General features: G+C 46.0%; 4 protein-coding genes and 1 long non-coding RNA gene across 6 annotated transcripts; 1 reads left to right on the top strand and 4 right to left on the bottom strand.

Moving 5' to 3' along the window:
• Positions 1-224: 224 nt before the first annotated feature.
• LOC133513971 (metalloproteinase inhibitor 2-like) lies at positions 225-1948 on the bottom strand. Its single transcript, XM_061845111.1, has 5 exons — positions 1755-1948; positions 1165-1241; positions 986-1085; positions 590-714; positions 225-397 (listed from the first exon to the last, which is right to left on the bottom strand). The coding sequence occupies exons 1-5, from the start codon at positions 1945-1947 to the stop codon at positions 251-253; spliced, it is 642 nt and encodes a 213-aa protein (XP_061701095.1). The 5' UTR covers position 1948; the 3' UTR covers positions 225-250.
• A 1607-nt stretch (positions 1949-3555) lies between these two features.
• On the bottom strand, positions 3556-4859 carry LOC133514994 (metalloproteinase inhibitor 2-like). Its single transcript, XM_061847172.1, has 5 exons — positions 4639-4859; positions 4312-4430; positions 4146-4248; positions 3936-4057; positions 3556-3778 (listed from the first exon to the last, which is right to left on the bottom strand). Exons 1-5 carry the CDS (start codon positions 4766-4768, stop codon positions 3581-3583), a joined length of 672 nt encoding a protein of 223 aa, XP_061703156.1. The 5' UTR covers positions 4769-4859; the 3' UTR covers positions 3556-3580.
• Positions 4860-4928: 69 nt separating this feature from the next.
• LOC133514997 (uncharacterized) lies at positions 4929-7800 on the top strand. Its single transcript, XR_009798936.1, has 4 exons — positions 4929-5275; positions 5359-5410; positions 7270-7377; positions 7667-7800. It is a non-coding gene; the product is annotated as an uncharacterized LOC133514997 (long non-coding RNA).
• A 2025-nt stretch (positions 7801-9825) lies between these two features.
• Positions 9826-12952, bottom strand: LOC133514996 (metalloproteinase inhibitor 2-like). Its single transcript, XM_061847175.1, has 5 exons — positions 12679-12952; positions 11371-11438; positions 11194-11296; positions 10377-10498; positions 9826-10223 (listed from the first exon to the last, which is right to left on the bottom strand). The coding sequence occupies exons 1-5, from the start codon at positions 12806-12808 to the stop codon at positions 10038-10040; spliced, it is 609 nt and encodes a 202-aa protein (XP_061703159.1). The 5' UTR covers positions 12809-12952; the 3' UTR covers positions 9826-10037.
• Positions 12953-15331: 2379 nt separating this feature from the next.
• LOC133514995 (metalloproteinase inhibitor 2-like) lies at positions 15332-21359 on the bottom strand. Of its 2 annotated transcripts, none has more exons than XM_061847174.1 (6): positions 21281-21359; positions 20516-20659; positions 17237-17319; positions 17044-17146; positions 15929-16050; positions 15332-15752 (listed from the first exon to the last, which is right to left on the bottom strand). In XM_061847174.1, the coding sequence occupies exons 2-6, from the start codon at positions 20640-20642 to the stop codon at positions 15555-15557; spliced, it is 633 nt and encodes a 210-aa protein (XP_061703158.1). In that variant the 5' UTR covers positions 20643-20659; positions 21281-21359; the 3' UTR covers positions 15332-15554. The 2 variants fall into 2 exon arrangements, with proteins under 2 accessions (XP_061703158.1, XP_061703157.1); XM_061847173.1 differs by having other exon boundaries at positions 21264-21290.
• Positions 21360-21726: the final 367 nt, after the last annotated feature.

The raw sequence follows: 21726 nt of genomic DNA, 5'->3' as shown, positions 1-21726 counted from the left end.
ATATTGTACACCTGGGGGTTTATTACAATAACTGATTTCCTTCACACAAAATGTTCATGTAATCTGTAGTTTAATATTGACAAAGCAGCAAGAATGCTTTAGTTAACTTTGAATTACATGTGTGTATATATATAAAAAAAAAAAAAAAAAAAAAAAAAAGGGGGATATGGCAGGCAGAAGTTGTATTTCACATGTTCACGGGAAGAGCAAGTTGCAGGCCAGAGTTGATTTTATTCATTTTTATTTGGAGTTAATGAAATCCACTTTCCCAGGCACAAGAAGCGTCCCTTTTCTTGACGCAAGCAAAGTGTCTGGACAACAAAGCCATCACGACGTCGGGCCACCAGCACTCAGCCGGGGCGCTGACGCCGCACGGGAACGAGATGCAGCGTGCGATCTGTGGGTCAGGCCGAACGCCGGGATTCAAACAGGTTCACGCTTCATTCAACGACTGCGAGAGTAGATGCTAATCACTGTTAAACACAGTTAGCGCTTGTCCCCGTCTTGACAACATGGTCAATGACAGCTATCAAGTTAGTGGCATTAGAAAAAAAATAATAATCTTCAAATCCATCCCTTGTATTCCTACCTTGCAATCACAGCCCTTTTGGTAGCGCCGCAACACGCCTTCCTTTTGAAAGAGGCTCAAGTCCGCCCAACGCTTGAAGAAGTCGCAGGAAGAGATGTGAAGCGAACCGTCGGACCCGAGATGAGCTGTGATGGCGGAAGACGGGGGGGGACATTGCAGCTCCGGTCAAAAGGTTAAAAGACACCTCGAGTCGCAAAACAGTCATACGTAGGGAGCGTTTCAAAAGTACAGCACAGCATTTGCAACATGATTACCGTTGCCGATTATGCTTTTATGACAGTTAAAAAAAAAACAAAAAACCTGTTAGGATGTTAAAGCATCATTGGTGTCATTTGTGAAAGTCAGTAGCGAACCCAGATCATTTCCAACGGCTGAAATTTTTTTTGGTCCCCATACCCATAAGTAGATAAAGGCCTTTGGCCAAAGTGATTCCACATGCAGCAGAGCTGGGCGCAGTGTAGATGGCGTCAAAATTCATTTTCGGGCCTTTAAACAGCTGGAAAGCAAACAAAGTTGATGAGTCATGTCAAATTCAGAGAAATAAACAGCTGCGTGGCTACAATGGCACATTTCACCTTGGTCACGTTGATGTTGTACTTTACGGGTTCGAATCGACCACTAGTTGTCACGCCAACAACCTTTGCCTTGATGACTTAAAAAAAAAAAAAAGTGAAAATTTCAAGTAACCAGCTGCAGTGTCGCATATATAGGCTGAAAATCGACCTGAATCTGCTTCCCCCTTAAGGTAACAGTTTACTAACGGAATTAGGAGCTACAAGTTCAAAAAGAGCTGTGAATACTTAGGACCCCCCCCAAAAAAAAAAAAAGTTGGGGCCTGACATTTTTCCACTAGGCAGAAATATAACTGAAACGTCAACCTTAACTTTTCCGACACTTGCACATAAAATCAGGCAAGTGAAATTAATAGTCTTAATTCTACTTTGCATTACGTTCAACGTCATCTGCTACCAAGTGAAATTCACCAGAAATTGTAACAGAAGTAAAACAGCCTTGGGTGTTACAAGCAGTCACATGACATTCTGGTAACTAGACGAAAATGTCAACGTTTAATACCCGACGACTTACGCAATTAAAGAAACTCTCCAAGCCTACTGAAGACTGTTGATTAGTATTAGAACCTCATATGGAGTCCAGTCGAGCTTACCAACATCTGCTTGACAAAACACCTGCTGCGGATGCGACGGGGCGCACCTGCAGGCGTTTGCGCCGTCTCGCTGTAGCCGCCACAAGCACAGCAGCACGAAACCCGTCAGCGTCCAGCTCATCGTCGCTCTGGCAGGGAAATTAAGGTACCGCCGTTCTGTAACGCTGACCCGTTTCACTCTACTTGGGCGCATGTTTACGAGGGGCTTTTTATAGCCGTCTCATCCGCCCATAATTAAGACACGTCCAATCCCGGGAGGGTATCCACGACCCTGCAATATGGACACACCCCACTGATGGATGATTGGAACCAGGTAGGATGCCACCGGAAAGGAGCAACAGGTTCCGACCTAAACCCGACGACTTATTTGGTACAAATGTGATACACATTTTGAATAGTCGGCTTGTTTCATCTGTGAAATGGGCCCTCGGCGCCTGGATGCGTTTAGGGTACGTCTTGCGTGCCGAAGTCACGCAGCAACCGTTCCGACGAAAACTAGCCAAGCCTCCTGCTTACGTTCATTGACTTTGTCCCCGGATTACAAGAGATGTTATTGTTTGAGATTTATAAAAGTAAACAGCTGTCATTTTTGACGCCCTTTGTCAAACAAAAGACATTGTAGATGTTTACATTCTTACAAGGTGCTTTATCTCAAGAGGAAGAGCTTTTTTTCGGGGGGGGGAGGGGTTGGCAAATGCCAAAGGTTCCACGTTGTACGTCAATCCTACAATTTAACTGCAGCGCCATCTGCTGAAAACGGCGGAGCTCATAATTGGACCGGACCAAAAACAGTCAAGTCTGTTCCTTTCAGCTTGTCCCGTATGGGGTCGCCGCAGCGTGTCATCTTTTTCGATGCGAGCCGATCTCCTGCATCTTCCTCTCCAACGCCAACAGCACTCCTGTCATCCTTCACAAAATCCAACCTTTTTGGTCTTCCTCTGTCTTTTGCCTGGCAGCGTTGTCCACATCACCCTTCTACCGATACTCATACGCTCTCCTTCGATGTGTGGCAACCATTCAAGTCTGCTTTCTCGAACCTTGCCTCCAAAACATCTTTCTTTGGCCGTCCCCCTTATGAGCTCATTTCTGTCCAACTTTCTCACCCTTGGTCAACATTTCCACCACCTCCAGCTGAGATTCCTGTCGTCTCAAGTGCCACCATTTCTAAATCTCCACACCATGACTGGTGTCACCAGTTTTTTAATAAACTCGTTACTTGACTCTTGTCACATAACACCCCAGACACCTTCCCACCCTGCTTGGACAAGTTTCTTCATTTCCTTACCACACTCACTATTTTTCTGAACTATTGACCAAGTATTTGAAGTAATCCGACCTCACTCATTCATACACATCTTTACCGACTAAATTCCTCTCCTTTCCAGTCCACCCCTGCACCTTACAGACCGGAATGTCATCTGCAAAAATTCTGGTCCAAAGCGATGGCACTTCAACCTCATCGGTCAGGCTATCATTAAGACTGCGAACGGGAAGGGGCTCAGAGCTGATCCCTGATGCAGCCCCACCTCAAATACTTTTGTCACATCTGACCACTGTTCTGCTGCTCTCATTCATGTCCTGTAATTTTCCAACATACTTCTCTCCCGCAAGTCTTCTTGGTATTCAGTCGTAGGCTCTCTAGATTCACACAGACAATATAGCTCCAGACCGTCGCTGGAAAACAGCCATAACTTTTTTTTTTTTTTTTTAATTTATTCACAATTTTCATAGTCTCACATTTGTGAACCTGAGCAATGAGTTAAGATTAGCGTAAGCAGACAAAAAAAAAAAAAAATTCAAATCATTGTTTAAAAAGTTTATTTGCATTAACGGCCTTTGACGAACCCAAAACCATTTGTGGGCAAGGAACCCGGCCTATACCAAGAGCAATAGCCAGAGCTTTTCTTGATACAAGCGAAGTTTTGGGCCTGCTTGCCGCCGGCCATCCTCACCGGCAGAAAGTCCGTCCACAAGCACTCCATCGGGCCGCCGATGCCGCAATGGAGGGAGGTGCAGCGGGTGATCTGGGAGAAACCAAGGACAGAGCTAGATCTGAACACTGAAAGCATCGTGGCACAACCTACGGAAAGCTAAAGGTTTCAGTTTTATTCATGAAAAAAAAAAAAGAGTGTTTGTGTATAAACTGCAGTTAGCGCTGTGAACAAAATCCAGTGGTCCTACCTTGCAATCGCAGCCCGTTTCGTAGCGCTTCAACAAGCTCTTTTGCGTGGCACTCAACTTGTCCCACGGTTGACTGAAGTCGCACGAGGAGATGTGCAGCGAGCCGTCAGATTGCAGTCTGCCTGGAGTGCCAGAAGACGGGACAAGCGAAGACCTGTCAAGGTTTTATCGAAAGCTCCCTGCATAGGTGGCGGGAGTTCAATTGTATACCCATAAGTAGATACTCGATCCCATTGGCCAGGTATACTCCACATACTGCAGAGTTGAGCCCAGTGTAGATTGCGCCGAAAAGTTTTTTAGGACCCTTGAACATCTTAGAAAACAGACCGAGTCAGAGTTTGCACACATGCAAAATTTATAAATCCGCATACGTTACCTTTGTCTGTTTGAGGTCATACTTGATGGAATCTAGGACACCGGGATTGAGGAAACCAAAATTGAAGACACTCGGCTTCCAGGAAATGACAGTCTTCCCGACAACTGTCGCCTTGATGACTAGAAAAGACATGCAACAGCCCTCTCAAAAAAATAAAAATAGATTTGCTCACCAAGGAAGTTACACCATAAAATGGCAAAAAAAAAAAAATGAACTGCATTCATGTCATTAGCAAAAACTGTGTTCTCCCACACCCAAGATCTCTAGTAGTGTAGAAATTGCGCCAGATACAAATGAAGCCGATTGAGTCAAATTTCCCCAATTTACCAACATCTGCTTGGCAAAAGACTTCCTGCGGATGCCTGGCGACGCAGCTGCAGGCGTGCGCTCCTTCCCGCGGCCCCCGAAAGCACAGCAGCAAGAAGGGCAGCGCGAAGCTTCTCACCATCCAGCTCATCGCGGAGCGTTCAGACCGACAAACCTTTCGAGAAACTTGAAGTCGGGAAGGTCTCCGTGAGGCACTTTTTATGGCCCGCAAGTGACGTCACCTGCGTACGCTAATGACTTGTCTCACCTGACTCACTGGGTCTTTATTATAGCTCCGCCCACCGAGGACTTACGCACCACAAATCATTTATTCCGTCCTGGAGCGCCGCATGGGGAAGACAACAGTTTTTGAGCTTGCAAAGTTAAAAATATAACCAAGAACTGTACTGTGGTCCAGTCAAGGGGATTTCTCGACCCCGTTGGGCCAAATGTTAGAAGACCATCGCAACCCCCCGATGATAACAGGATGATGGATAAGCACATCTTTAAAAAGATGCTTATAAAAACCACAAAGAATGGAAAAAAACAATATTGACCCCTTCGAACTACTTCAAACTGGCCGGCAACCATTTCAGCGTGTACCCCGCCTCCTGCCCGATGACAGCTGGGATAGGCTGCGGCACTCCCCGTCACCCTCGTGAGGATAAGCGGCTCGGAAAAAAGGACGGACGGAATTTGAGTTTAGAATATATTTTATTTTATTTCATTCCATTTTTGCAGTGAGGGTCACCAACAACCTGGCTCAAGACATGCGGTACAACTGAATCGTGAGGTACGTAGTGAAGTACTTTTTGATTTGATTTAGATCAGGAAAAATGTAGCACAAATATGTACTCATGAAATATTTGTGAAGCGTCTTCGTAATGAGCTCAAGTTGGCAGGTTAGCTAATGTTGACCTTATGGTGTAAAAGTAGCAAAAGTGCTTTGGAAGTCAGAAACTGCTGAATTGTCACCATAAAAACAAAAAAAAGCCACACACTGCATTTAATATGGGTAACGGCCTTTGTATCCGGACCCGTATTTGTGCTTGTATTCGTTCATCTGAGATGACACGCTGTGGCGACCCCGAAAGGGACAAGCCGAAAGAAACAAACAATTTGTACTCATATTTGTACCCGTATTTGTGCTTGTATTGGTAGCCGTATTTCCCCCTCGTCTCTCTTCTGCCTCTCTTCTTGACACGAGCAAAGCATCGGGCCTGGTCACCGTCGGGCGTGTTCGATTCCTGAAAGTCGGTCCGCGAGGGCTCCGCCTTGCCGCTGGCGACGCACGGGGGGGAGGCGCAGGGTGCGATCTGCGGGCGACCAAGGACACGTTCGCACGCCGCGTTGTGGAGCAACGACTGGAAGGCTAATCGGCGCTAAAGCAGTTAGCGCTGTGAACAAGGCCTTTATTTGTTACAGCGGAGAACTGATTGAGAGACATCCAGATCCAGAATCAGAATCAGCTTTAATGGGCAAGTGTGTAAAAAACACACAAGGAATTTTTCTGCCCTGGTACGACATCCGGAACAAAAGAAACGAACAACATAGCAACAAGAACAAGGAACAAGAGACATTTCTGTTTATAGAAACTATTCCTCATAAGATGTGCAAGATGTAAAATCTATATAGATAATTGTGTTAACGTCCCGCGTTGTGTTAAGCTTGTACAGAGTGCTTTAACCCGTTTGCGGTTCTCTCATTAGGTTTCTGGTAGGGACAGAAAAATCCGAATATTAAATCCATACTTGAGTGTTCCTACCTCGCGATCGCAGCTCCTCCCGTAATACTCCGACAGTTTCTTTTGCGCAGCGCTCAAAGCGTCCCACGGCTGAAAAAAGTCGCACGAGATGATGCGCAGCGAGCCGTCGGACTCCAGCTTGGCTGGAAGGGGGGAGAAGATGACACGGAAGGATAGGAGAGGATAAGGAGGGGGGGGGGGGGGGGCCAAAACTGGTCAAATTTACACAAAGGACGAAAAAAATCTCTCATGTTTCAAGAAGGATGTGTGGCACGTTGTGAAGCAAGTACCGTAATTCCCGGCCGACAGAGGCCACCCGGTTATGAGCCTCACCCAGCACGTTTGTAAAGGAAATACCATTTGGTACAAACATGCGCCGAAAGTGCCCACATTGAAACAAGAGATATTTACAAAGACAGTACACAGAGTTTAACGCTAGCGCCCCTGCGCAAATGCTAGCACCGCGCTAACAGGGCCGGTTACAAAAAAAAAAACATACCGGTAAAAATCACAGAGACACGGCAGTAACACGCTAGCGCAGCGCTAACAGGGCCGGACCGGTAAAAGTCACTTCCTCGGCACGTACATTCCACCGGTCTCACTCTTCGCTTTTCCACTCGAGTGCCCCTTTGCGGCAGTTAGGGGAAAAAAATGCACAAATTAGCTGAAGCACCGCATAAACCGCAGGCGTGTGGAAAAAAGTCGCGGCTTATAGGACGGAAATTACGGTAACAAGTCTGACATTTTCACATTGATATTTTTCCACATGGAGGTTAATATTTCAGATGTTACGTCAAACATTGTTCGTGCTATTGATGTTTTTTTTGCTAGCTTGCCCCTTGAACATCTTCTGTTTTTACACGAGAGAAGCTTTGTTTGTTTGTTTGTTTGTTTTTACCTGTGAGTAGGTACTCGACGCCGATGTTCAGAGGGACGCCACATGCAGCGGAGTTGGGTGGAGTGGAGATGACATCAAAATACTTTTTAGGACCTTTGAGCAAGTGCAAAACAAACAGGTTAGACTCGTCTAAGTCGCATACATGCAGATTGATCCACGCATACACCACGGTGGGTACCGAAAGTATTCCGTTTTTCAATTTCACGGCAGCCCGTGTTGGCAGATAACAAAACGGAATTGTCGAAATTTTTACAGATTTACTCAAGAAAAACTGAAATATCGCAGCGCTAAGTATTCAGATCCTTTGCCCGGTATTTGGTTGCAGCACCCTTTTGAGCTATTACAGCTATGATTCAACAACTTTTTCAGACCTGGATTCGGGGATCTTCTATCGTTACTCTTTGCAGATCATTCCCAGTTCTGTCCGGTCGGATGGTGAACATTGATGCACCACCAGATGCGGTTACAATGCCCAATAGAGCAAAGGTCCGGTGCATTGACTTGAAGGAATGGATGCGGTTTAAAGTGAGTTGAAAGTAAAGTCAATTGTAGTTTTTTTTTGTTTTTGTTTTTTTTTTTTTTTTTTTTTGGGGGGGGGGGGGGTAGATGTGATAGTTTCTCTGCAGGTTTTTGTAGAGCGGAATCAGCTTTAATAGTATGTAACAGCACACAAGGAACTTGTTTCCGGCAGTCGGTGCCGCCCTTGGACGACATTCGTGTTGAGTACCGAGAAGAACAACAAGCAAAGTTACAAGATCAAAGACCAACAGACATTCAATTAATCATAACTACAGGTATTACTTTGAAGAGTCGCAGTTACTTCATTTCGTCAACGCCCCGCACGAGTTTGGTGATTGTTTTGGAGCTGGCTTCTTTCTCGGTTCACAGTTAGGTTTGCCAAGCTCCGAGTCAGGCAAGGATAATGTTCACTTTTCTGCATTTTCACATCATTTCATTCCCACATATGGAAAATCGAAAAAGAAGGCATATTTTGTGGGGTTGAAATATTAGTTTCCCTCAAAATGAGTTATTTTGAAGTCTCGCTGACGAGTCAAATGGTTTCAATGCTTATCCAGGTTTAGCGAGCTAGCTTGCGTCCGTTCCACAAATTCTTAGATTTGGCTTCCTCTAGTGGTCAGGAACGGAATTGCGGACAAGGGCGTCATTCTCCTCTCTGGTCGACTGACCATTAGGAAGGACTGAAAGAGTTACTGAAAAATTACATTGAAAGTGTTTTGCAGCCTCCAAAGTATCTTCTTCTCCTCCTTCTCCTCTTCCTTTCGGCTTGTCCCGTTAGCAGTGCGTCATCCAAAGATTATAGTCCAGAAAAATAAAATAAAAATGGAAATTGTTAAATGCAGGGCAGCAGCTGGATAGCGTTAACCTCACAGTTCTGAGGTCCCGGGTTCAATCCCGGACCCGCCTGTGTGGAGGTTGCCTGTTCTTCCCGTGCCTGCGTGGGTTTTTCTCCGGGTGGGCACTCCGGTTTCCTCCCACATCCCAAAAACATGCAACGTTAATTGGAGACTCTAAATTGCCCCAAGGTGTGATTGTGAGTGCGTCTGTTTGTCTCGATGTGCCATGCGACTGGCTGGAAACCGGTTCTGGGTGTACCCCGCCTCCTGCCCGTTGGCAGCTGGGGTAGGCTCCGGCACTTCCCGCGATCCTCGTGAGGATAAGTGGCAAAAGAAAATGGCTGGATGAATCAGAGACCCCAGATTCAGTTTCCTGACATCCAAAACGTTAGCCTAACAAAAAGTCATTGGCCACCCTCTGCTTGTTAACTAACATGGTAGATTTGTGGGAAAAAAAAGTGCAAATTCACACATTATTAATATGACATTTATTACACCAACTAAGCCTGCACAAGATTATGGAAATGTCACAAAAAGTTAAAATGTGACAAATGAACTCATGTTTATGGATACCCACGAAGAAGAAACACGCTACCAAAATTGTATTTGAAGCCTACTGAAGACATTTTGGAAGGCGGCACAGTGTGCAAGCGGTTTGGACCTCTGGCTCACAGTTCTAAAGACCCGAGTTCAAATCCCAGCCTCACCCGTGTGGAGTTTAAGCCTGCGTGGCTTTTCTCCGGGTACTCCGACTGCCCCCCCCCCCCCCACTTACCACAAATACACGCGTTAGGTCAATTGGTGACTATAAATTGCCTGTAGGTGTGAATGTGAGTGTTTGTTTTCATTGTGTCCTTTGATTGGCTGACTACCAGTTCAGGGTGTATTTTTTTTTTTTTTTTTTTTGGGGGGGGGGCCGAAGATAATATCCTCCAGCACACCCGCGACCCGAGAGAAAATAAGCGGAAGAGAAATGGATGGATGATGACATTAAAACCATGCTTATGCGTACTTGTTATGATACTACTACGTACGTACTTGTTATTTATTTGAGCCCTACTTCGCCCCCCCACAACCCACCCACACCAAAAAAAGATGACTGAATTTGTGCAGAATTTTTTTCATTTCATTTTTGCAGTGACAAGTCACAAAAAGAAAAACACACGGTTTAAGACATACAGTACAACTGCATCATTAAGTACTCAGTGAAGTTCTTGATTTGACTTAGAAAAACAGGAAAAGTAAAAGACAAATATGGCATTCTGAAATATTCAATCTTCAACGGTAATGAGTTTGCGAGTTTGTCTAAGGTTGGTTTTTGCGCGTGCGAGTTACAGCAGAAAAGCAGCAAAAGTCGACAGAAGTTCCTCGGAAGTCCCAAAGTGCTTAAATGTCACCGGCAAGAAAGCAAATTGTTTAACATTTAAGACGGGTGGCGGCCTGGCCGGACCTGCGGCTTCTTCCAGAAACAATCGCCGGTGCGTCTCCTCTTGACGCAGGCAAAGTTTTGGGCCTGATTGGGCTGGTGCGGGCCCCATTTCAGCTTGTCGGACCACAAGCACACGTCGTGCCTTTTGGGGATGCACGGGAAGTATTTGCACAGTCTGATCTGCGGGCCACCGAGGACATGGAGAAGAAGTGAGCGCTTGTCCGTGCAATTTCGTGGCGTTTTGTTTCTTGATTGGTCGGGAGACAACGTCCGGTAGGTTCGCGGTACAAGCGTCGAATTTGAATATTAAATCAATCATTGAGGTGTTCTTACCTTGCAACCGCAGCCCTTCGGGTAGTGATTCAACAGTCTCCTTTGAATGGGGGACAACGTCCTCCACGGTTGGAAGTAGTGGCAAAAGTTGATGCGCAAAGAGCCGTCGCGCCGCAGTTTGGCTGTGAAAAGTAGAAGACGACACGGGATTAACGGGGGGGGGCAAGGAAAAATGGTCAAATTCACGCGCGAAGGCAGTGTTGCATGTTGTGCGATCATATTCTTCCACGCGCAGTATGATTTTCACATACAGCATATCACAGCACAGTTTTTGGGTGAGCGTTTACGCTGTTCGGAACCGAGCTAAGACCATTGTCACGTCCTGCCACCGGTGGCGAAGTTTCTCTTTTTTTGCACAGGCCTGACTGTTGAGGTTCATCCACCCATCCATTTTCTGAGCCACTTATCCTCACAAGGGTCGCGGGAGTGCCCGAGCCTACCCCAGCTGTTAACGGGCAGGAGGCGGGCTGAACTGGTCGCCAGCCGATCGCAGGGCACATAGAGACAAACAGTCAAACTCGCAATCGGCAATTTGGAGTGTCCAATTAATGTTGCATGTTTTTGTGGGAGGAAACCGGAGTGCCCACCCGGAGAAAACCCAGACAGGCACGGCGAGAACATGCAAACTCCACGCACAACTGTGACGCCAACGCTTTCCAGCTGAGCCACCGTGCCGGCCCGAGTGCTAAGGTTCACATGTTAATTCAGACATTGCTGGTCCTCTCGACGAAGCCTGTCGACAACATTTCGTTTTCACACGAGAGAAAATTGTTAAAGCTTTAAAAAAAAAAAAAAAAAAATTGTCATATTTTCATACCCATGAAAAGGTACTCGACGCCGACTTTCAGATGGGCTCCACAGGCAGAAAATTTGGGTGGAGTGTGGATGACATCAAATATTCTTTTAGGTCCCTTGAACACCTGCAAAACAAACAAGTTAAGACTTGTGTCAAATTTGCATATCAATTTCACGACTTTTTATTTTTTTAATTTACCCTTGTCTGGTGGATTCCATACTTCACGGCTCTGCCAAACGTCACTCCAACAACCTTTGCCCTGAGGACTAGAAAGAGAAGTTTTTTTTTTTTTTTTTTAGTAATTATTTTCCCCAACATTGTCACAAATGACAGCCAAGGAAACAAAATGACTCAGAAACAGCAGCAAAAAAAATCAAAAGGTATCCATCCGTTTTCCAAGCCGCTTATCCTCACAAGGGTCCCGGGTGTGCGGAAGCCTATCCCAGATAATTTCAGGCGAAAGGCGAACTGGTCGCCAGTCACGAAACCGCCTTCATTATAAAGTCATTTGTCAAACCTGCAATTACCGACTCGTTTTAATTAATAAGCCTAATCAAATGTATGATTTTCACAAAAGATCTTTTTTGTTGTTGTTTTGTTCACGTTGTCAGGCCGAAAAGGTGTCAACCCAAAAAGAAAAAAGTCTCAATATCCTAAGCAAAACTGTTTTTCACTTGCGTTGAAATGGCAAAGGTCAGCGCCTAAATTATTCTCATTAGCCTGCAATCAAAAAAGTCATCTTGTTAGGTATGAATATGTAATTAACTAAACAACTAAGCCCCTTTGAAGTCCTTTTGTTCCAAGGTGTAAATTGTGTCGCTAATGTCATTAGCAAAGTGTGACCCTCCCTTGACCCTCCTTAACGTGATCAATTCACACAAAAATTTCAAAGTTAAAAACTTCATTGATGTAGAAATTGTCAATAATGCTAATAAATAATAATAATAATTTGTTTTTCCCCCACAGTGGGGTGGAACTTTTGTCAAGTCACTTTGCAAAAAAAAAATCACTTCTTGGGGTCGAGAGGGAAATGCAGTGTCCTTATCCTCACAAGTGTTGCGGGAGTGCTGGAGCCTATCCCAGGAGGCGGGGGACACCCTGAACTGTCCATCCATCCATCCATCCATCCATCCATTTTCTTTGCCGCTTATCCTCACGAGGGTCGCAGGGAGTGCAGGCAGGTAGCAGGGTACGCCCTGGACTGGTTGCCAGCTAATCGCAGGGCACATCGAGACAAACAGCCACACTCACAATCACACCTATGGGCAATTTGGAGTCTTCAATGAACGTTTCATGTTTTTGGGATGTGGGAGGAAACCGGAGTGCCCAGAGAAAAACCCACGCAGGCACAGGGAGAATATGCCAGCTCCTCACAGGGGGTGCCGGGATTTGAACCCCACACCTCAGGCCAAGGCTTTCCAGCTGCGCCACCCAGCCAGCGCCACGTAACGTTCGAACCCTTCAAAAGGTAACGAGAACTCGATTGGGGGTTCCAGTTGAACTTACCGACATCTGATCGACAAAACTGCTGCTGGGGATGCCTCGGGGGGCAGCTGCAGACGGGTCCGTATCCATTTACGCCCTCCTGGAGCCGCCAAAAGCACAGCAGCGCCAACGACAGCACGAAGCTCTTCATCGGTCGTACGTTCAGGCCGGCAAAGCCGAGAGCAAAGGAATTGCTGCGTTCGAAGGCTTCGGAGCGCCTGTGGAGCGACGGGGGATCTTTCCAGCCCGTTTATATCGAGGCCGGCTTCAATTAGAGGAGGAGCCCAAATGATGACATCAGACGCCTTCCTAGAACCCTCATGACTACTTATGGATCCGGTTCTTTTGTTTCGATTGAATATAATTGCAGGCAGGTCCGTTTGGATTGATTGATGGATAGTTTCTCGAGCGTTTAATGGAGTTAATTGCATTTGGAAATCGTTTTGGAGGAGGGTTCTCGACAGGAGCACAAGTTTAGGGTTGCCGAGATCCCAGCCAGGCATGGATAATGTTCACTTTTCTACATTTTCACATCATTTCCCTCCCGCATTTTTGAAAGTCTTAAAACAATGCTCATGTTGCGGCATTAAAATATGAGTCAACCTCAAAATGAGTTCTTTTGATTCCCGCTGATGACTCAAATGATTTCAATGCTAATCCGAGTTAAGCGGCACGACTCGTTTGTTCCTCGAAACCTTAAATTTGCCTCCATCTAGTGGTCGTGAACGGAATTCCGGACAGGGGGCACCATTCTTGTTCGGAAATCACTCGTTACTGAAAATTGATATCAAAATTGTTAAGCAGGATTTAAAGTATGGTGCAGAAAAATAAAATAAAAAAAAAAAAGAATATTTAGCAGTTTTAGGCTCAGCTGGAAAGCGTTGGGCTCACAGTTCTGAGGTCCCGGGTTCAATCCCGGACTCGCCTGTGTGGAGTTTCCGTGTTCTCCCTGTGCCTGCGTGGATTTTCTCCGGGTGGGCACTCCGGTTTCCTCCCACATCCCAAAAACATGCAACGTTAATTGGAGACTCTAATTTGGACCTGGGTGCGATTGGCTGGCGCCCAGTTCAGGGTGTACCCCTCCTCCTGCCCGGTGACAGCTGGGATAGGCTCCAGCATTCCCCGCAACACTTGTGAGGATAGGTGTTGCCAGCACACCTTAACACTGTGCTTCCCACCCGACTCAAAAAAGCGATTGTTTTGCAAAGTGACTTGACAGAAATTCCACCCCACTGTGGAAAAAAAAAAAAAAAACGGTTTCAGTACTGCACTTACGTTATGGACAATTTCTACATCAATGAGGTTCGTTCCCTCGTGAGGATAATCGACAAAGAAAATGGATGGATGGAGTTGTAGCTGTAAGATAGTGTGGGTTGAAATGTTGTTTTTTTTTTTTTTATCACTTTTCAGATTGTGTTATTTCCATCGGAATCATTTGCGACATCACACTGATGACCTGAAGTCGACAGTCCAGCTTGCATATCGAGTACGCGTCATTGCATTCCCAAAATTACATCAAAACCGGATGTTTTTATGGAAGTATTGAGTTGTCATAGAAAGGAAAAAAAAAAGCAAAACCCATTTCGGACATCGCCTCACAGTTTTGAGTCTCACCCTCATCTGTGAGGAATTCAAATTTCCCGTTGGTGTGAATGTGAGTGCGAACGGTCGTTTGTTTATACGTGCCTTGCGATTGTCTGCCGATCAGTTCGGGGTGTTACCCCACTTCTCGCCCGACGACACCTGGGATCGGCTCCAGCGTGCCTGCGACCCGAGCGGAGATAAGCGGGACAGAAAATGGATGGATGAAAACCTCCTCGGGCTCCACCTGCAGGAAACTCTTCACCGGTCCAGAGTTGCGCGAAAAGGGGAGCCGCTCCAGAAAAGAGTTCAGTTCAGTGAGACCAAGCGGTTTGCTTGGCTTGAGGTGAGACTCATTAGAGTGTATTTCCAACTTGAGTCACAGCACTGAAAACTAGACATCCATGCAATTTTCTAAACTGCTTATCCTCACAAGTGTTGCGGGGAGCGCTGGAGCCCATCCCAGCTATCGCCGGGCAGGAGGCTGGGTACGCCGTGAACTGGTCGCCAGCCAATCGCAGGGCTCGTAGAGACGGGCAGCCATTCGCACTTGCAATCAGAACTCCAAAGTCTCTAATGAATGCTTGTTTTTGGGATGTGGGAGGAAACCGGAGTGCCCAGAGAAAATCCACGCAGGCACAGGGAGAACATGCAAACTCCACACAGGCGGGGCCAGGATTCGAACCGTCGTCCTCAGAAGTGCACCGCACAGCTTTCAAGTGATATTTTTGAGGTGTTGGTGTTTATGTCATGTCATTATCCAAGCTGCTTATCCTCGCGAGGGTTGCGGGAAAGATTGGAGCCTATCCCAGCTAACTTCGGGCGAAAAGCAGAAAACAACCGTGAACTGGTCGCCAGTCAGTCGCAGGGCGGACATTGACACCATCACTGAGCACCAAAGGCAGGCGTGTGTACCACTACACCATCAGTGACTTGTTGATATTTACAGGTACTGGTAACGTCATATTAAGCTGCGAGATAACTAAAATGAATCAGCACAATATGAGTCGATTTGAGTTCATATCTGCATTTTATTGTATTTTTGCAGTGACAGTCACCAAAAACCCGGATTAAGACAGGGTACAACTGAATCATTAGGTATTGAGTTCAGTGCGTGATTTCGATAAGGAAAAATGCAACACAGATATCATCATCCTGAAATATTTATGAAGCATCTTCAGTGGTAACGCGCTAAAGTTGGCAGGTTAGCTAATGTTTGTTTCGCGTGTGCAGCAGAAAAGTAGCAGAAGTTGACAGAAGTGCCTCGGAAGTCAGAAAGTGCTGAATTGTCACCAGCAAGATAATCAACCTCGCATTTAGTCCACGTCACGGGCTGAGATGATGTCTACGAAGACCTTCGGGCTTTTCCAGACGCAAAAGCCTTTCCAATTCCTCTTGATGCAAGCGTAGTTTGTGGCCTGATTGCCGTGCACCGGCTTAATCGGCGCGAAGTCGGACCACATGCACTCGGTCCTCTTGGTGGGGATGCACGGGAGGGAGTAGCAGGGTGTGATCTGCGGGCGATCGAGGACATGTTTGCACGCAACGTTCCCGAGAAACTACGTGACGGCTAACCGCCGCTACAGCAAAGACAGTCTCGGAAAAAGACGTTTATTTGTTAAAGCGGCCATTAGGCTAGTGGCAGAAACGGCTGATTCGAATATTAAATCCATCCTTGAGGTGTTCTTACCGTGCAGGCGCAGCCCTTGGGGTAGTGCTTCAACAGTTTCTTTTGAGTGGTGGTCAAAGACTTCCACGGTTGAAAGTAGTCGCACGAGGAGATGAACAGGGTGCCGTCGGGCCGAAGGCTGGCTGGAAGGGCAAAACACGACACGGGAGGAGATGAGGGGGCAGGGGAAAACTGGTCAACGAGGGAATTTTGGAAAATAGCTGGAATGTGACGGGAAGACAGTCGCATGTCGTGAAGCAAACAAGTCTTTCATTTGCGCAATCGTGTTCCACGCGCGATAGGATTGCCCCACCTCCCCCGTCTCTAATACGGACACTTTCTGTGTCGGCAGTAAGTGGTACTTGTTTCTGGTGAGGGTCGGACTCCTTGTCACCGATTCTGTTTGTAAGTTTAATGGACCCCCGTCTCCCTGACCAAACCCGAAGGCTCTTCGGCTGCGGCTGCGGCTGCTGGCTTGCAAAGCCCCGCGTCGCGTCCACAGCCGTGGCGGACAACCGAGGCGCTCCTTTTCCACGTTACAGGAGCCCCATTCCCTCGTCCTCCTCCTCCCATTCCCAGCCAGCGACAAAAGCGGATTATTCACGATGGTCTCGGCATGGCGCGAAAGCCGCGGAGGGAGGCTGTTTTTTTTTTAGCCGCCGCCGACACCGTAGAGGACCGCTGGAGCTTGTTGGTGAAAATTGGGGGGAAAAGGATTCCAGCAGAATTTCTAGGCACAGCGGAGATGTGGACGGGGTTCGGTTTGGTGGCCTCAGTATTGGAACTCTGCTTTTTCTGTTGGCTTCATCGAACCGAAATCTCCAACTCTCACTGAAGTAGTTTGCAGCCCCGCAGCAGGGACGAGAATCAGTACCTCTCAATTTGAGACTATGGCCCTCGGTTGGAAAAGGGTGGAGTGTTCTCTCCAGCTCAAGCATAAGATTCTTCCCCCAAGTGGAGGATTTGTTCAAGTCTGAGGGAAGAACGGGGACGCCTGCTGGAGAGACAATGGCTCTTGGATTGGTTGGGAAGGCCTGGGGATCCCCATCGGGAGAGGGAAGTCTGGGCTTCCCCGCTAAAGTTACTGCCCCCGCGACCCAACCTCGGATAAGCGAAGAAAATGGATGAATGGATACCCATGAGTAGATACTCGACGTCGACTTCCAGGTACACTCCACATGCGGCAGAGCTGGACGCCGTGTAGATGGCGTCATAATATTTTTTAGGGCCCTTGAACACCTGCAAAACAAACAAATTACATTTGTCTAAGTTGAGTACATCCAAAGAGATACATGAATACAACCGCTCTTTTTTTTAAATTTTATTTACCCTGATCAGGTCGAGGTGATACTTCACCGAGTCGAAAAAACCCGGTCCGCCTTTTGACACTCCCACGACCTTTGCCCTGATGACTAGAGAGAGGAGAGTTTTTAAAAGATGCGCCACTTAAAACTCGAGAGGGGCATTCAGGTTTGCAGCCAAGACAGGAGCGCGAATCTAAACGAAAGAATTTGCCCTTCAACGTACAGTCAAGGCCACAAACATTTGCAATTATTTTTCCAGCCGTTCTCACAAAATGACACCATTAAAAAAAAAAATTAATCAACGTGACACAGCAAAACGGCCTTCATTAAAGTCTTTTGTGAAAGCTGCAATCATCCACCCGAAAGGCATTTTATCGTTTTGTCAAAATGTACACTGGAAATTGATCTCACAAGGCGCCAAACAGAAGGTAAATCGTCTTAATCACTGTCATGATCACAACCCACTAATTAAAAAGAAAAAGAAACCCGTGCATTGGAGCAACTCGGCTAACTGATGTGGCTGCGTTGTGGCCATGTTAGGAGGGGCAATGTTCCCAATAAAGGCAATGAGTGCACATTCAAATTAAAATGTAACATGATCATTTCTCAACTGAATTTCATTAGATTTATTTTTTTTTTATCAATACTTCAGAATGTACTATCAATAGACTTTACTCTAATTTGATCGGTGAGATTGGTATCGACTATTTTAGGCTGATCGGTTGCTCAGGGTCATTGTGACCGTCAATGCAAAAGTCATTTATTCTGGGTCGCCATTGGGCCCAGTGTATTGGATTATGAAAACGTGGGTTTTTGTTTTTTTTAGCAATCGCACATCTTTTGATGTAAAACTGCACATTTGACTGACTGTATTAGAAGTTGGAATTGGGATAAAACACATGTTGGGGGTCACCGCTCCTCAACTGACTTTCATTCAAGGTCTGCTAGAGGTATTTTCACGTATTTTTAATACAGCACGGCTCGCAAGCGCGCAACACATTGTGACGGCTCCTCGCAAGCTAGCGCTAACGCTCGTGGTTGTGTGTAAATGTGCTGCCCTGCTCACCAGAGTAGCGAATTCTAAGCTTTTTGGAGCTAAGGCACATGCTTAACAATTGAAAAATCTCACAGCGCATTACAAACAAAAATGTCATAAAAAGTAGATACATAAATTTGTGTATGTACCAAAAGATAATTTGTTCTGTCACTATTCCTCAATGTTATAAATAATTGAACAATACATTACTTATTGTAATCAATATAGAAGATTTTGTGAAATAAAATACATTTAAGTATAAAAAAAAATTATCTGTGAAAGACGTATCACATCTACCTATATTCATATAAATGCTGTCGTTTGTATCACGATTTCAGGTTGCCCTTTCCAGTCAAGGACAGTACTGGTTCTTAGAAAACTCTTTTCCTTTCGTCTTGTCCCGTGAGGGGTCGCCACAGCGTGTTATCTTTTTCCATCTAAGCCATCCTCGTGCATCTTCCACTGTCCTCATGTCCTCCCTCACCACATCCATCAACCTTTTCTTTGGTCTTCTCTTCCTTGGTAGCTCCATCCTCGTCACCCTTCTACCAATATACTCACTCTCTGGGCTCTGGACATGTCCAAACCATCGAAGTCTCCCCTCTCAAAATCTTGTCTCCAAAACATCCAACTCATTGCTAATCCTATCCAACCTGTTCACTCCAAGCGAGAACCTCAACATCTTCATTTCTGCCACCTCCAGTTCTGCTTCCTGTCCACTGTCTCTAATCCGTCCATCATGGCCGTCCTCACCACTGTTTTGTAAACTTTGCCCTTCATCCTAGCGGAGACTCTTCTGTCACGTAGAACACCAGACAACTTCCGCCAACTGTTCCACCCAGCTCGGACCCGTTTCTTCACTTCCTTACCACACTCACCGTTGCTCTGGATTGTAACAATACGGGTCAAAACGATTCAGTGGCTTGAAATTATTTCAAAAACGTTTTAGCCAAAAATGATCAGTGCGACTGTGGTAAAATATGAAGACTTTCCTGATGTGCTTGTGGGGGGCCGCAACTCACTCTACTTATTTTTACCCATCTATGCTTTTAACAGCAACTGCAAAGTCATCCTCTAGCTTGTGGGGGAAAAAAAAGCTGGAAAGAAAGAAATCACTTTCTAATTTTGTCACTGCTCAAACTATGCCACTTTCTAAATGTCATCAAAAAGTCTGGTTGTCCAAAAATCTTGTTTACCATCAGTGTCTGAAATGAAAGCTGAAAAGGCGTCAACATAAAAATGTCTGAATCTCTTAATCAAACTGGTTCTGGCTTGAAATGGCGTCATTCCACAGTCAACGCCTTAATTATTGTAATTAACCTGGCATTCATTAAAAAAAAAAAAAAAAAGTCAATTACAGGAGTTTGCGCTATGTAAATTAAGTAGCCCTCTTTGAAGTCATTTTGTCATTCATGTCATTAGCAAACTCTGACCTGGCATTGCCTTGACACAAAAGTCACGAGTTTGAAATTTCATTAATGGAGGAATTGTCAATCATATTTTAGTATGGCTCAACACTGGATTTGCTGTCACAGAATTTTGAAAGGGGGGGGGGGGGCAAGCACTGTGTTAGGGGTGCACTGCCCCCTCCCCCGACCCCTGGAGAACAGCCGCTGCTTAAATGTGTGAGGAAACGTCACAAAGTTAATCGTACCACAATTATGAGTGTACAAAAAACATGCTCCAAAATACACAATGTAACATTTGAACCCTTAAAAAAAAAAAAAAGCAGGTGACAAGTAGTTGATGTGGAGTTCAGACCAGGAAATGTCAATTAAATAAAGTCGCAGTTGTGCAACAATAAACACGTTTCAAAAATATACTTTGTAACGTACATCCATCCGTCCGTGCATTTTCCGAACCGCATATCCTCATGAGGGTCGCGGGAGTGCCGCAGCCTATCCCAGTTAACTCCGGGCAGGAGGCGGGGATACGCCCTGAACTGGATGCCAGCCAATCGCAGGGCACATGGAGACAAACAACAGTCACACGCACGCTCACACCTACGGGCAATTTAGAGTCGCCAATGAATGCGTGTTTTTGGAACGTGGGAGGAAACCGGGGTGCCCGGTGAAAACAACGCTTGCGCACGGGGAGAGCAAACCAGCGCCACACAGGCGGGGCCGGGATTTGAATCCCGGTCCTCAGAAATGTGAAGCCAAAGCTCTCCAGCTGCTTAACTACGTAATATGTGAACTCTTCAAAAAAAAAAAAAAAAACTAAAACAAGTAACAACGACTTGATGTGGACTTGTCGCCTTCAACTTACCGACGTCTGATCGGCAGTACACCTCCTGGGGATGCTCCGGCAAGCAGGTGCACGCCTGGACGCCTTCCTGCAGCTGCCAAAAGCACAGCAGCAGCAGCAGCAGCGGCAGCGGCGCGAAGCCCTTCATTGGTCGTAAGTTCAGGCCTGCAAAGTCAAGCAAAATTAAAAAAAAGTTGACTTTTGTGATTTGTTCCAAGGCTTGGAAGCGCTGTGGGGTCTGTTTCCGCAAAGCCTGTATATTAGGCTCGCTTCAATTAGAGGAGGGGCCAAAATGATGACATCGGATCCCTTCTTTGACCAACATGACTCCTCAGAAATGGTACATTTCCTTGTTCAATAGAATTCCATCCAGCTCATTTTTCCATAGCTTTGATAGTTTCGCAACTGGTGTTTGTCAAGTGTTTAATTGAGCTTATTGTGTTTGGAGATTGTTTTGGAGCAGAGTTCATTTCAGGAGCACAGGTTTAAGCTCTCCAATTTCACCAGCCAGGCAAGGATGATGTTCAGTTTTGTACATTTGAACATCATTTTATTCCCACATTTGGGGGGGGGGACTGTCTCAAGACATCGGAGTACAACCCCTGAAAGTTGCCGCATAAGCAAACAGAAGTTTTTTGGAAGTCAGAATGGGCTGAATTGTCAACACAAATAAAACACACAACCACTGGCGTAGCACTAGCTTGCTAGGCTATGTAAGGTTTTGTTCCTTGCTTGCGAGCAGTACCGTATTTAAAGTAAGTGAATATACCTCAAAGCAAGCCTTACACGAAAGTCCTCTCCTCTCCTGAGCTCCAGTGGCCACAAACACAAGTTTTTGTTCCCCATTTTCGTCTTAAAATACAGTCGGCGCGATCAGCTCTCGTTGTCATCCCCACGGTAACGAGTGTTCCCGGTCGCATTTGAGTTGACAAGTTCAAGCCCAATGATCAGAAAAAACAGAATGTGGTGGTATCGGAATTTACGCAGACTAGCAGTGCCTAGTCAAAAGACTAAAAACTAAAAAATATGTATAAATAGTACGATATTAAAGTAAACTGTCATGAGCAAGGCTTGGCCACTGCCAAGAGGGGCGTGGCGAGGCCACTGCTCTGACCGGTGACAGCTCTTTCAGATTCAGACTGTAATTAGACAGGCAAATAAATTGGAGTTTTTGTCACTGGCATTGGCCAGCTCGTTTTATTTGTGTTAGTCAGTATCCTTCACCGCATCCC

Source organism: Syngnathoides biaculeatus, chromosome 16 (genome assembly GCF_019802595.1).
Source record: "Syngnathoides biaculeatus isolate LvHL_M chromosome 16, ASM1980259v1, whole genome shotgun sequence".
Lineage (NCBI taxonomy): Eukaryota > Metazoa > Chordata > Actinopteri > Syngnathiformes > Syngnathidae > Syngnathoides > Syngnathoides biaculeatus.
This window is presented reverse-complemented; position numbering and strand designations above follow the sequence as displayed.